We start from the raw sequence: 16,139 nt of genomic DNA, 5'->3' as shown, positions 1-16,139 counted from the left end.
GTCTGTCTGTCTGTCTGTCTGTCTGTCTGTCTGTCTGTCTGTCTGTCCATCTGTCTGTCTGTCTGTCTGTCTATGTATCTATCTGTCTTTCTGTCTCTCCTCTAATGAGCTTCCCATAATGCAGCACCCCATGGCCACATTCTGGTTACCAGAACCTGATGGGATTCGCTATCTATTCAACCACTGCTCACAACCAGCTTTTCTATCAACCTAGGCTTTTAAACTAATAAAACAGGAAAAACAGACTTGTGAGTCCACTCTCCTGGCACTACTTCAGCGTAAGGAAGCAAACTAGGAAAGAACAAAGGGTTATTAGCAACTTGACCCCTGATTGAACTCAGATGCCCTAGGCCTCGTGAGGCTTGTATCAAAGCACTGGATCTGGGATTTTGGAAGGGAACTATAGCTAAGAAATCTTTGGCAGCTATTGAATCCCATCGTAGAAAAGGGAAAGCCTTCTGCTTGAGGGTGTGAAATGTCAAACACAGCAGCCTGCTGGCTCCCTGGCCATTTTCTCTCTCTTTGAGTATCTCAGTTGAAATCTTCACTCCTATCATTTCTTTTGTGAGCCTTCCTACCCCGAAGTGTCTCAAATGTCCTCTTCCAATAAGAGTCTGCTTTGCTCCTTATAGGCTTGTTTGGGGGTGTAGGTCCCAAAGACAACATGGCTCCTCTGTATGTACACGATCATGACATGAAGGACAGTATGGTACAGTATAGTGGGTGAAGTCTGGACCTTTAATCCAAAAGCCCAGGTTCAAGTCCCCATTATGAAATTTAACTGTGTGACTGATCGAATCCCTTCACTACTCAGCTTCAAAATGCTCATTTGTATAATGGAGGCTGTACACAACCTTCCTGGTTATAAGGAAAGCACTTTGTAAACCATGGCATGCTAATTAGTGGATACTGTTACTATAAAGAATTGCTGACAATCAGCTATTGCTGATTCTAATCACACATGGATTATCTCCAAAACTTAATTTTGTCTTCATCTTACACCTCTAGCGACAAAGCTTGCCTCCAGTAACTACTCACAACATGATTGATGATTCCACTGATCCTATCCTCAGTACCATTCGGCGGATTGGACTTTTCAACAGTCGTACAGACAGAGTCAAGGTAGTTCTGATTTATGTTTCAGAAAATTAAATTCCCACTTACAGATCTTTACTATAGGACATAGATGAGAAGCTCAGGTTATAACAGTATAACCTCATTTCACCAAAATGTTTGAACAATGGGGTGTTTGGGTTAAACTGAATTTAAAATTTTCACTTGTTAAAAAATGTGTTTAATTTCTTGCTAAAATAAACTGGTCTGCTTTTTAATGGAGTAGTAGAATGTGATAAACATTATTAACTCATTGCAGAATTTAAAATCTCTTAAAGATCAGAATTCTAAAAAGTTCTCAGTGTATGATAAAAGTCAAACAGAGGAAATTGCATTGGATCTAGACAAATCTTCTGGCACATCCTCTAAAGATTGTTTTACGAAGTAAATCTTTATAGCATGCTTTGTCATCACTTGTTTATTTATTTTGCTCTTTTTTTGGACTGGGGCCTATGATTTCATTTGCAAACGAAACTACTAGACTAGACATCAAGATACCCAGATTCATATCCTGGTTTGGCCACAAACTAACATGACTTTGGGCAAGTCATTTAATCTCTTTGGAGTTCAGTTTCCCAATATTAAAAATTAAGATAAAAGGATAGGTGATTGATAAGGTCTCTTTTACTACTCTTTGACTCTAGGATCTAGAATCTATACCTGAAAGATTTAACATATTATCACTTTTTTTTCTATTTGTTCTGTCCTTTTATTTTGCTGGAAGATCTGGACTTACTTTGTATGTGCATGGTTCTAGTTTTCCCATACTCCTAGATGGAATATGGGCTTTCCCCAACTAGATTTTTAGTGGTCAGTTCCCCCCCCCCCCCACACAAATTAACAAGCATTTATTAAGCACCTTCAGTCTTTGGAACTAGAAACACAGAGACAAAGATGAAACAGTTACTAGTCTTAATGACCTTACATTTTATCAGGAGAGACAATTTCTATACTTTAGGTTGACAATTGAACTTCAGTCACAGTGTTATGCCAAAAAGCTGATAACTCTGCAATTGTCAGTCAGTCAATAAGCATTGATTAAGTGCCTTCTGTACACCAAACATGGTTCTAAGTACTGGGAATACAAAAAAAGGCAAAAACAGTATTTGCTCTCAAGGATGTCACAGTCAAGAGAGAGAACCTGCAAATTATATACAAACAAGCTATCTCTACACAGGAAAAGTTGGAAATAATCGGTAGAAGGAAGGTATATGGTTTATTAATTTGGAACCTAGCATAATGCCATGAACATAATAGATGTTTAATGTCTGCTGAATTAAATGGAATGCTTTAACAAATTCCACAAATAGTCCTATCTGAACCTTAAGTAAAAATTGGCTTTTATTCTTTACATTGATAATAATCTAGAGCCCTATTGGGAGTAAATACCAATCAATTTAATCTTTTATACCTTCCATAAAAATGAATGCTACTGAATTAAAATAATCTATAAGAAGCTTTTGTTAAGGGACTGCTATGTCCTAGGCACTGTTTAGTGCTGGAGTTACAAAGACAAAATTGAGACAGTCCTTGCCCTCAAGATTATGTTCTAGCAAGGGAGAGGACATGTATGTATAATGTGAATATGTACAAAATATATACAATATGAACATAAAGCTAAGTGAACTACGATCATGGAGCAGGTGGCTCTTAAACCAAGTCTTAAAGAAAACAAAGGATTCTAAGAGGTCCAGGTGAGGAGGGAGTATATTGCAAATGGAATGCCACATGTGAGGAACAGCTAGAAGGCCAGACTGGCTGAACAACTGAAGACAAGAAGGGAAATAGTAAATAGCAAGGCTAGAAAGATAAGGGGAGGCCTTGCTGTAAAAACCTCTAAAAGTCAAAGAGGATTTTGACACTGTATTTGATCATAGATACCTTTATGCTTTAACTTCCTTTCTTTTTCTCACGTGACTAGGTGATTTTACATCCAGAATTCCTTTCCTCAACCAGTCCATTATTACCTATGGATTATGAAGAGTTTGTCAGAGGCTGTCATCTTGGAGTATTTCCATCATATTATGAACCCTGGGGTTATACTCCAGGTTAGTATTATGTATAAAGATGTGTGTGTGTGTAAGCACATACTTGCGAGCATTTGCACACACAGGTGGTTGTGTGTGTTGAGAGCGTAGTGTCACATAATTTAGGTATTAGTTGACTTTCCTTAACTTTTTTAAAATCAATGTTGCAAGGAATGGCTTGCTGGTTAGGATATATTGAGTGGGATATATTCAGAAATTAAGGTAATATAAAAACAAAAGGTAGCAATCAGTATTGGATTTATAGTCAACTTTCAGTGGATTTGTGGGTTTAAGAAAGAGAACAGGATTGACCTGGAACTGAGGGCAGAGGGAAAAAGACAGGTCTGTCCCAGAGGTAAGTACAAGAGCAAAATATGAATTTGTGAGGAAGTATGTGGATATATTTCTAAAGGTGTGTGTGTGTGTGTGTGTGTGTGTGTGTGTGTGTATGGAAGTTGGGAATTCCTACTGGCCAGCATGCATTCATCTTCAGTGTCCTATTATGTAATGTACATATATCAGATTAGGTAATATAGTTATCCCTTCCACATCATGATTTTTCCTATCATGGTTTCTGATATATAGTGGGTTGACATAAGAAAGTAAATGGAATTTTGGGGGAGTTTTGAGGAAGCTGCAGATGACACATAAGGCCAGAAGACAACAGAAGAAAAGTTTAAAAACTCAGAAATGCATAAAATATATGTAGCGTATTGTATAATATAAACACATTTTATCTTTTAATGCCATGATAATTCAGACTTCTCTGGTACAAAGGGAGGGACAAAAAGTTTTACATGGATTTTCCAGATATCAGGATGCCATACCCCTACAATCCCACAATGTAGAAGGTATAATTGTTTTTTTACTATTTTATGCATTTCTATTCTCATCCATTACTACAAAAAATGGGACATTGACCATAAATAATAATAATAACTCATATTTAGATAGTGCTTTAAGATTTACAGAGTATTTTACATGCATTACCTTTTAATCCTCCCAACTCCCAAAAAGTAAATACTTTAATTATTCCCTTTAAGATGAGGAAACAGGCAGAGAGAAGTACAGGGTCACATTGCTATTAAGTGTCTGAGGCAGGATTTGAAATTAGGAATTCCTTGCTCCAAGTGCAATCCACTTATCCATTGATGTACCAGCTTGCTTCCTCTAGGGAGTCTTAGCTTTTTTTGTGGGTCATGGACCCTTTTGCAGTCTAGAGAAGCCTATGGATCCCTTTTCAAAATAATGTTTTTTAAAAACAAAGTAAAACACAGAGGATTACTAAGGAAACCAACTATATCGAAATACAGCTCAATATTGAAATACAGCCATGTGTTGTTGGTTTTTTTTTTTAAGTTTATAGATCACAGGTTGAGAACCCCTTTTCTACATGCAGACATATGCACACATCCTTTTCAGTCTCTTGGTATTCTCATTAAAAAAAAGTGATAGGAACAAAAAAGGAGTAAACAATTGTTTACATTATTCCCTAAAATAACTCCCAGAGTGTATACTTTTAAATGTAACATAGTGGTATGATACAATAAGCATATTGTATAACCATTCAGGAATTCCTCTTTTCCACAACTTATTCTCAATAGCATTACCTCATTTGTTTCTCATGGATCCAGTAGCAATGTTACCTTTATCACCAAGATGGCTCAGTTTTTAGCTGGATATATGATGCCTAATTGACAAGAAAAATTACTTTCATATCTAAAGCAAAGAAAATATTGACTTTTTTTGTCTGATAGTTAACTGGAAATGTACCTCTTCACTTGTTTAGAAGTAATTTCATTTCTTATTTTAAAGGAAGACATTTCAGAGAAAATAATCAGTTTTAAAATCAATGGCAAAAGAACTAATGTGTCTTTGTGATGCATAATCCTTGTGATATTATTAATTCTAGACCCAGCTAAGGCAAATTAGGGTAGCTGGATGGCACAACAGATAGATAGAGTGCCAGGCCTGGAGTCAGGAAGACTCATCTTCCTGAATTCAAATCTGGCCCCAGACACTTACTAGCTGTGTGACCCACCCTGTTTGCCCCAGTTTCTTCATCTGTAAAAAGAGTTGGAGATAGAAATGGCAAACCACTCTGGCACCTTTGTCAAGAAAAGTCCAATGGAGAATCAAACATGGCTGAAATGACTAAACAACAACAACACAAAGACTGATAAAAGGAAGGCAGAGGTCGGAGAACTATGTATCAGGTTTGATTACAACAATGAAGAACTTTCAAAATCTTCAGAAACTCAATTGTAGCACAAAGTGAATGCGAGTGTCCAAAGAAGTATAAAATACAGAGTGAAAGAAAGTGTTGGATTTTTGCAATAGAGAAAGTAAGTATTGGTCTATATAGATGGATGTAGAATATAATCTCAATAAGTTTTCTTCTAAGAAGCAAGTTAATCAGGATTTTTAAAAAGCAAAAAAAAAAAAAGTCCTCTCGATTCTTGAAGGAAGAATGAAGAGAGGAGAGTAAAGAGGCTTACTGAGATGTAGGACAAGGTAGCCTATTCAACTGACTTTCTGTCCCCAAAAGAAGTCAGAGTCCTATGCACCATTGATTAGTTAATTTAGCTTTAGTAAGTTCAGTTTCATTTCTGAGTAGTTGGTATTGGCCATGAAGTCAGTTACTCACTATTGAACACTCCACATAATCTCTTAAAGCAGTTTGCAATATCTTAATTCCCTCTAATTTATGTTAACATATTATCTGCTAACATGTTTTGCCTTTTCATTTATCATAGAATCCCTAATATTTCTTGAGATTAATCATTGAATATTAAGGAAAAATGTAACTGACTAAAAGTCATCCTTTAAATAATATATTCTTATGACTTGAGAATTTGAGTGTGAACATATATTTAAATTAATTTTATTATCATTTATCTTGCATGTATAGGCTCTCTTAGCCCTATTCTGTGTTATGCTTAGGAATACATAATAAAATCAAGAGCCTGATTTTGATGAATGTATCATCTAATATTTTGTAGACCATGTAGACAGAAAGTATATCTATCTATGTGTATGTGTATATATGTGCATATTTGTACACACATGCACACATGTGCATATATACTGAGAGACAGAGAGCTATCTAAGTGTTTTAAATTTAGAGGTAATAGAAAGGCTAACCTTCTTCCTCTCTCATCTAACTCTACCACCAAATTAAACAGTATGTTGTCATTTGCCATCTGGTTAATTCTGGAGTTTTACAATTCATTTCTAATATAAATATTAACAAATATTATATTGTATTGACCACTTTTTTTTCATGCAGAAGCTATACATACTTCAAAATCCCTAATTTTTAACTGTGCTGTGTAATCTGTCCCAGGAAAGTCAGAAACATTAATTAATTAATCTTAGTACCTAAAGCTCAACCATTTCCCCTCTTTTTTTTTAATTTGAAGGGAAGTACATTTTCCCAAAAACCTAAGACCCTAAGAAATTTAATTGTCTGATAAGCCAGGAAACCATTATAAATCCTACCTTAGTTGAAATGAACTGTGAGCCTATCATATAAATAATTCATAAGTTCTTAAAACTGGAAAACATAACCTACAACTAGTAAAAAAATAATTTGTTCAACAATGAGCTGAGGCTTTTTACAAGCTTCTTTAATGGTAAAGATGAAGATGGTTTGATATTTATTGTTTTGGGTTAAAACTTTGATTTCTATTAAAATACTAATTTTATTTTTTCAGAGATAGGGTAACACTTTATGTCTTAAGAATATTTTACAGTTTAAATGTAAAAAAATTATTAAACTTTTTTTCTGGCTTTGATTGGGAGAAAAGGGAAAGAGCTGACATCCATTGGTGCCTGTGGATGGGGAAGGGAGGCAGCAAGGGACAGAAACGGGGAATATTAAAGATATACTTTGCCTGATTCACAAATTTAAGATAAGGTCTCTATAAGGTACAAATAAGCAAAAGTATTTCAGGTGAAGGAAAATGTCAAACACCTTTCCCACCTGGAATAGAAAATTTTGGCAGTAGATAGATGGAAACTATGGCCTATTTTCTTTACAAAATAATTCTGCTCTAAGTATAAAGTAGAACCTTTCTCCCTGCCTATTGACAGCTGAATGCACTGTGATGGGCATTCCAAGTGTGACGACAAACCTCTCTGGCTTTGGCTGTTTCATGCAAGAACATGTAACTGACCCAGCTGCTTATGGTAAGATTTTTACCACTCATTTAAACCTAGATCAAGATGGATTAAAAAATGGGCACATATACATTTATGTGATGAGATCACTATCCATCCATCTATCTATCTATCTGTCCGTCTATCTATCTATCTATCTATCTATCTATCTATCTATCTATCTGTCTGTCTTTCCATCCATTTATCCATATATTAATATCTATCATCTATCTATGCATCTCTCTCTATCATCTCCCTCAATATCTGTCTCTTTCTCTCTGTCTTTGTCTTTCTCTGTCTGCCTCTGTCTCTCTCTCCATATATGCATATATACAGTCTATAAGGCTGACCTGTTTTTTGTCTTATATCTGATTCTATAAAACTAACAATATATTTAATTAATATTTATATTCTTGGCTTAAATGAAAGTTAGATTCAAATCTATGGCTATGGGTAAAGACAAGATTTTAAACCTTAATGATATGTCCCAATACCCCAAACAGGTCATTATCACTAGGATAGGCAGAGCAAGGTAGTAGAAAGTCAGAGGATGTGAGCTGAAAATCTTGGTGCTGCCACTCACTAGCAGTAAACTTTAAGAAAACAATGGTACTTAGTCTCCTCCATAAAATAAAGGAGACTAGATGATCTCTGAGGTACCTTCCAGCTCTAAATCCTATGGTCCTTCAGTTCATGGATCAGTTCCTTTACTTTCCGTGTATCTATTTTGCCCTCTACTGTTCAGAATAAGTATTATTATAACCAAAGTGTGGGGGTGAGTAAATTAATAAGCATGCATCATTTCTACCCAAAGAAATAACTGACTTTACCCATGATTTAACCTTTAAATAGATTTTTATGAGGCTTGTAGACCTTTTCTTTTTCTTTTTTCTTTTTCTTCAGGAGGGAGGCTCTAAGGCAGAGGTTCCTAACCTTTTGTACTAATCAAAACATTTTTGAAAACAAGTTCATGAACCCCAAATTAAGAACTCCTGCTCTAAAGAATAAATGTTCTAGACAAGAGCAGCTTACCTTCTTGTTAGCTCACATTAAATTGGGTTACAAGTTATATATTTTAAATTTATATATACATTTGTATATATATATATACATTATAGTCACCCATGTGTTATATAAATGTGTTCACCCGTTAAATAGGCACCCCACTAACAGTGAAAAAGACCTTTTTGACAACCATACAATTATACAAGTTTGGTTATCTGCTTCTCTTAATATCCAAAGATGTTGTGAGATGAGGTGCAAGAATTGTATTAATTCACCATACTGTTGGCATGATATCATGCCAAAATGACTTTTTAAAAAAGTGAATAAAATCAATGTATGTAAAAAAGTCAGGCCATATCTAAGTGAACTAGCCTCAAATAAAGCTATAAAATAACATTCAGGCTCTGACCATACACAGCCATTTCTTTCTCCTTTAACATTTTATGAATGTAGTACTGTTGTCAGACACATTCTGCCACACTAATGCAGTATTCCAAGACCCCCACCCTATCAGTTCTTTACTTTTAACAAAGTAACTAGTTAGAAGGAGGTCATGGAGAAAGTAGAGGATCATAGGGAAAAGGGTGGGTTCTAGGCAAGGAAGAAAATGGTGGTAATCTAAGGGAAGAAGGAAGGAAGAGAATAATAATAAACAGGGTATAAAGGGAAGAAGGAAAAAGAACAATAGGAAAGAAAGCAGAAAGAAAAGTTATGTAACAAAAAAAACTGAAATTTTACCAGTGTTTTGGCCTTTATGCCCTTCAGGTATTTACATTGTTGATAGGAGGTTCTGCTCACCAGATGAGTCCTGCAATCAGCTTACTCAGTTTCTCTATGGATTCTGCAAACAGTCTCGTCGCCAGAGAATTATCCAGAGGAACAGAACTGAAAGACTATCTGATCTTCTGGACTGGAAATACTTAGGCAGGGTAAGTGAACCTTAGAGTCTGAACTAGATTTAGGCTGTCAGGGCCTTACCCCATGCACAAAAGTGGTGCAGAGTCAGCCTCCTGACCAACCCACTCTCTTGCCTGGTCCCTAAGCTACCAACATGTCAGGGTCCCAGGTTCTACCTCCATGCTGGGCTACACTGTCCCCATTGCACCACCTCTCCAGGTGAGCTGTGCCTCATGAGATGTCAAGAATGAACATGGGATCAGTGTGGATCTGTGAGGAATATGCATCATGAGTGGTGAAGGAGGCAGACTCTGGCTGCCATCATTACTGCACAACTAACTCAGTTTTAATTCTCCCTAGCTTTTATCCTCTCTGACCTTCCTTCCCTCCTTTATTGGAATCTTCCTTTATTGTTAACAAACTCCCCTTAACCCTAGATCTCTTCCTTTCACATTCTTTCTGTCTTTCTCTGAAACCTAGATTTCCCCTGAAGACAAACTATCTCTTGGCACTTTCTCTAAAGGTCATGCTCCCTTTGTCACATGTTCTGACAACATAGGTCCAGGAGAGGGAGTCTGGGTACTCCTTTTTCTCCATTCCACTTTCAGTCTCTTTCTCTATCAGCATAACTCAGCAGACACTTCATTTCTTTTAAAATTCACTTCATTCTTCCCAGATCTTTGTTGCTGTCATCTCTGGAACTCCAGGTGTCAGTAAGTCTCTCTCCTCCCAATTAAATTCAGTACTTGGCTCATAGTATTTTTTTTCTATGCTGACCCCTGCTCAATGCCTTCCTTTAAACACTTTGACATCTGAATTCCTCAGCTCCTATGACCTCTTTCTTTGGTCTTCCTAAACCATGTATAGAAGTGGTCAATACTTAGGCCAGTGTTTCCAAATTTTATATAACAATACCTCCCTTTTCCAGGTGCAAGTGATTTCTTTTTTCTATTGGAGTTCATTCTTGACTTTCTTAATGTTCCTTCTGAGTTTGAATTGTTTGGTATCTCTCTTAAAAATAAAGTTGGACATATATATATATTTTGTAAATATTCATTCTTTAAGTATTCAACTTTTGGCATAACATTGAATGTAGTAGGTTTTTTTGTAATTTTAAGTTTTTTCTATTTTTAAAAAACTGACAATTTTTCTTTTAAATTCAGGGAGCAATAGAAAGTCATAGAAGAGTTTTGAATGGGGCCAGAGGTAAACTCATCAGATCTGTCTTTTAAAAATATCAATGTGAAAGCTGTTTATATAATGGATTAGAGGTTAGAGATTGGGGGGAGGGAGATCAATGAGGATGTAGTCACAATAGTCCAAATGAGAAGTGATGAGGACCCGCACTAGGATAAAGGCTATGTTAATGTAAAGGAGGGAGAGGACTGAACACAAATTTAGATACCAAAGAGTAAGTATAGATAAGATTTGAAAACTGATTATGTATGAGGTTTGAGGGAAAACAAAGTGTTAAGGATGATTCTTAAGATTACAGACCTGGGCAATTTTTATAAGTGTGGTGCCATCAGCAGAAACAGGGAATTTCACAGAAGAGATAGGTTTAAACGGAAATATAAAATGTTATATTTTGTACATGTTGAAAGGAGAGGCTTACAGGTCATTCAGGTGAAGATGTCCAGCAAGCAGAAGAACAGATTTCTCAGTACAAGCCAACAGTATAATACAGTAATCAAAAAGGTTAATGCAATCTCACATTAAGAAAAGAGTCTTGGGGGTGGCTAGGTGATGCAGTGAATAGGTAGTCAGTGAACTGATTCCACTGGCCCTGGAGTCAGGAGGACCTGAGTTCAAAACCAGCCTCAGACACTTAACACTTACTAGCCGTGTGACCTTGGGTAAGTCACTTGACCCCAACTGCCTTCCAAAAAGCAGAAAAAAAAGGCATTTTTTTTCCCAGGAATAAATAACTGATGATCACAGTATTATCTACAAGGGTCAATCTATAACTGGGATATCACAGTCAGTTCTGGGTGCTTCCAATTTGGCAAAGATAATGATGAACAAGATAGTGTTTAAAGAAGGGCAGCCAAGATGCCCATGTAATATTACTAGAGAAAAGAAGACAGGGAAATTATGATAGCTTTCTTTAAGTATCTCTTTATGAAGAAAACAGCAGCAGAATAAGAGTTGAGTAGTTCTACCTTCATATCTCACTTACTTTGCTCTGTCTTGAGTAGTTGCCCTATCCCTTTTGAGATCTTTCTCTTGCCTCCAACATAACCTTTGAAAAAAATTCCTTTTTACTATCTTTAGCATGCACTGCTGGTTTTAGCTCTTTTTGGGCACTTTTGTAACCCTGCCACTACACTTACAGAGGATGGTACTACTCTTTTATGGTCATTTTCTTTGGCCTGCCTTTACTTTTATCTTCCAAAAAGATCTTTTAAAATTTTGAGCTAATAAGTGAGTTCCCCACTGAGCCATACCAGTCTTTAAGTGTCTTGAATGCAGGGACTCTTTAATTTTTCTCTTTGTATCCCCAGCAGCTGGTCTAGTGCCTGGCATTTAATAAACGCTTCTTGACTGATTGATTTAAATAGTCCCCCCTGCTCCTTTTTGCTCTTGAGTGACTTCTGCAAAAACTTACAACATTGGATCTTGCCTTTTTCTGAATACTTTGAAATTGGCTTTCCCAACATTTTAAATGCATACTAGACTATTGTTCTCTATCGTGATAAGACTTAGTAGACACTCTCCCCCAGGGTTCCTTTCATTTGTATTTCTCTCAACAAGGTATTGAACTGGTCAAAATCAGGTCAAGAATAACGTTTTTCCCCCTATATTTTGTAACTTGTGTCCATGCCTTGACTTCTATCTGTTTGACTTATCTTCCTCTGAGCCTTGGGTGAAGACTGGCAAAGAGATTTATGATGATCCTGGGATACACAGGAGAGAGATTGCCCATTGTCCCTCCCTGGAAGTTTTGGGGAATTCACAGTTGCAATATAAAGAGAAAGCTATATGATAGGATAGAGGGACACAAGATCTATATATGGGCATACAGAATTGGTTGCTTCTTTTTTCTCTCTAACCTTGAAGAACGGTATATCCTGATTGGCAAGCAAAATATGTTTGCATTGGGACTATGGAGCTTTCATAGTTAGACCAGATTGTGATCTGTCAATCACTATATTGGTTAGTGAATGAGAGTGCCAGGGATAAGCTCTGTGAAGGTTATGACCCTGGAGCAAGGAGGAAAAAGAGTAACTATGATAAGAGGAGATCTTGAACACTGAAATTCCCAGAAATTTAATTCAATCAGGATGGTGAGCTAAGAAGGGAGATTGGTCCTGAATGCACAGATATATACCCTTTCCTTTATTCCTTTCCAAGAACTGCAGATGTAGGTGATGTAGGAATTTCTCCAACCACACCCAAAGATCTGGTAGGGTAAGTGGGAGGAGGCTTATTAGATGGCTAGAGACAAATGACTCCAGGAAGGAAAATGTGATCCATTTCCTTTTCTTTTTTATTAAATAAACTCTTATGATCACAGTATACTAAGTAAAACTAAGTCTGGTGGATGTGGGTTGTGAACCAGTAGAAATGAGTCCAGGAATGAGATAAGATCTATAAAACTTATTTTAGACCATGGTTCTCCACCTGGGTTATACTACCAGGTGGTATGAGAAATTTATCAAGGGGTATGAAGAATTAGGATAAATAACTATGCCACACTATTAAAACTAATTAATTTCTTTTTATTTCTTATGTGTATATGCATGGCAAATGCTAGGATTTCTGTCCTTTTATATTAAACAGTGGTACAGGAAAGTTTACTGAAAACCAAGAAGTAAAGGGATTGAAAGTTATGGAATTCCTAGTATGGAGCATAGATTATATAGTTTTACATTTTGAGTGATATGCTATTTCATCCAATAAATAAATTCTGATGCTGGCCAGTACTTCTGCTTGAAGCCATGGTGGAAGCTGGCTAAGCAGGGTAATAACAAGCTTTCATGAAGACTAATATTCCAGGAAGACTGACAAAAACTTAGACTCTAGACCTATGTAGAGAGCCACCTGGTGGGCAACTCAAGATCTTGCATTCTTTTATTAGGTAAAAAAAGCCTTTGCTTTTTTAAGGAAGGCAGCACCTGAGCAAATGTGTACTATTTGCAGTGCCACAAGTATCACAGAAGTGAAAGAAGAGTTAAATGTTTATTTAGAAAATGTTTCAAGACTCAGAAACCTATGGAAAACATATAAAGATATATTTCTTAAAAAAAATGTAAAATTGTTTTTCTATTATAGTACTATATGCATGCCAGACACCTAACACTAAGCAGAGCTTTTCCAGATAAATTTCATGCTGAATCTTCACCACCACCAACGGTAAGGAAAAAATATGTATTATATATAATATATTATTATACATTTATAAAATTATTATTTATATATTTGTAATATAAATGTATATGTAACTTCTTTTTCATAGGAAACTCTACTAGTAGCATATAAATATTGACAAAATCAATAAACAATACTTCTCTACATTCAAATCAAAGCAGATGGAAAGAGAATGAATATTAATACAGATGACTGTGTGGGCAAGAAAATGGGACTGGATGGAATCAAGGGTAGGGGCAGAGGTTTTGCTGGTGAGGGAAAAGGATACTTCTTTGTAAGAGACTAGAATAAAGGTGTAGAGAATGCTGATTAATGTCTCTCACCTGGTAGATAGACGGACCTCTTATTTTCTCTGAACAATCTGGGGAAAATCTTATGTTTGAAACCCCTAGATGATAAGTATGCCTGCCCCAGGTAGAGAAGAATTAAAAGCTTAGCTTGGTCTCTGGTAGGAATAGACAGGGCAGGACTGGTTAAAGATAAATTTTCTGGGAATCAGGACGAGTTCATCATTGGCATCTAGGGACCAACGTAGCTGAAGTCTGGCTAGCTTCCTCCCCTCTACAATGATCCAAGACAATTACAAAGGATTTGTGATGAAAAAAAAAATGTTGTCCTCTTCCAGAGAGAACTGATGAAGTGCACAATGAAGTATAATTTTCTCATTTTCTTTATTTTTTCTTGCTTTTTACGATATGGCTATTAAATAAATAGGTACTACATGATTTCACATATAATCGATACTGTATTGCTTGCATTCTCGGTGGGCAAGGGAGGGAGAGGGAGAGAATTTGGAACTCAATTTTTAAAAAATGTTAAAAATAAATAATTTTAAAAGGGAATAAAAGAAGAAAAGTTTAGTTCCAAATTCACTTTCAGGTTCTAAATACACAAAACATAAAAATTTTTATGAACAGATTAATGAACACAAAATCAGCCTCACATCTGAGCCCATACAGAATCAAGACACCAACACCCCACCCACCCCCCCCCCCCCCCCCCGCCCCACACACACACCCAAGTTGGCATCTCTTTCCAGGAGACTTGTACTGTGCTTGTGGCTCACATTAATGGTTTGATTGGGGCTCCAGCCAGGGGAAGGTTTGAGGCTTCTCCAAGTGCTCCAAAACCCCTTTATCTGGGCCCACACCTAGTTCTTTCCTTAGTACTTTTTTTTTTTTTGCCTTTTGGAGGGCAATTGGGGTTAAGTAACTTGCCCAAGATTACACAGCTAGTTTTTTTTGTGTGGGTGTTAAGTGTCTAAGGCCAGAACCGAATGCAGGTAGGTCCTCCTGACTCCGGAGCCAGCGCTTTACTCACTGTGCCACCTAGCTGCCCCTCCTTAGCATTTCTGATCACCTACCACTTGCTGCTGTTTCCCCTCCTTTTTGCTTCCATTTGCTCCATTCTGAGCCTTGCTATTCAGCTTTGTGTATTGCAAAACTCAGACTCACTTTGCCCCAGATCACCTCAGGGCCTTTGCTGATGCCTGCAGTTGTACAACTCTCCAGCAGATGGCATACATATTTTTTCCTCCAGGGACTAACTCTCTAGCCCTTGGGTATAAACATGACCCTGCCTCACTTGGCTGTACATATGTCTCAACAACAGATTTCAGGGCCAAAGTGTCATATCTCTGAAATTTCTATTGTACGCTAGGATCCAGTTCTTTCATGCCATTTAAAAAAATTTCCCTAGACAAGCAAGATATAGTGCTTGAACACAGAAGCATGTTTTCTATTAAATTCCATTACAACACTAGGTAATATATTCCCAAAGAAAGGTAAGGTGGGGATCAGAGGTCAGTCTTTGACCCCAACACTAAAAGAAATGACTCTGACACTTCAAATGTTTTTTGGAAGGAGATAGGAAAGTAATAAGCACTTATAAGATTCCAAATATTCATTTAAAGAAGCATTTTTGCCTTCATTAATATAGTCTGTGTGTGTTTAGTTGCTTGGGGGCATCTAGGTGGAACAGCAGCTAGTTTTGGACCTGCAATCAGGAAAACTCATCTTCCTGAGTCTCATCTGTCCTCAGATACTTGTGTGACCCTCGGTAGGTCACTTGACCCTGATTGCCTCAGTTTCCTCATCTGTAAAATGATCTGGAGGAGGAAATGGCAAACTACTCCAATGCTTTTGCCAAGAAAAAAAACCAAATTTGAGGTCACAAAGAGTTGGACATGACTGAAATGACTGAACAACAACTTAGTTGTCTCACAAAACTTCATTAAGAAGCTATTCAAAAAAACAATCTCCATTTTGATTGGATGCTCACTATAACCCTTATTTCAATAAAAATTCTTACTGAATCTGGGTGATTTAATGTTTAAGCATCCACAGAAGGTATACCCCATTCTTCAGCACAGACACTACTGATATAACAGGTATCTCCCCCCACCCCCTCCCCGCTCCATTCCCTTGCAAAATGGGCAAGGGAAGTGGAAGGACGTTCTATTTAAAAGGGCCAAACAGAGATGCTTATGCCAAAAGAACTGAAAGGATTCAGGTCCTTACTAGTTTTGCCTTCTAATTATAAAAGGTATCATTCATAGTCTGCCTT

The 16,139-nt window shown here is 36.8% G+C and overlaps 1 protein-coding gene across 1 annotated transcript in view; it reads left to right on the top strand.

The window, feature by feature from the left end:
* Positions 1 to 13,559, top strand: part of LOC138175691 (glycogen [starch] synthase, liver) — a gene marked incomplete at its 3' end in the record, with an annotated part of 53,146 nt that extends 39,587 nt beyond the window's left edge. The window contains exons 11-15 of the mRNA XM_069106208.1: positions 1,009 to 1,122; positions 3,035 to 3,161; positions 7,236 to 7,331; positions 9,072 to 9,235; positions 13,479 to 13,559. Coding sequence (XP_068962309.1) covers positions 1,009 to 1,122; positions 3,035 to 3,161; positions 7,236 to 7,331; positions 9,072 to 9,235; positions 13,479 to 13,559 — 582 coding nt within the window. The remainder of the gene's footprint in view (positions 1 to 1,008; positions 1,123 to 3,034; positions 3,162 to 7,235; positions 7,332 to 9,071; positions 9,236 to 13,478) is intronic.
* Positions 13,560 to 16,139: the final 2,580 nt, after the last annotated feature.

Source organism: Petaurus breviceps, unplaced genomic scaffold (assembly GCF_028583685.1).
Source record: "Petaurus breviceps papuanus isolate PSGF00001 unplaced genomic scaffold, PetGlider_PUasm1.0 79, whole genome shotgun sequence".
NCBI lineage: Eukaryota > Metazoa > Chordata > Mammalia > Diprotodontia > Petauridae > Petaurus > Petaurus breviceps.
This window is presented reverse-complemented; position numbering and strand designations above follow the sequence as displayed.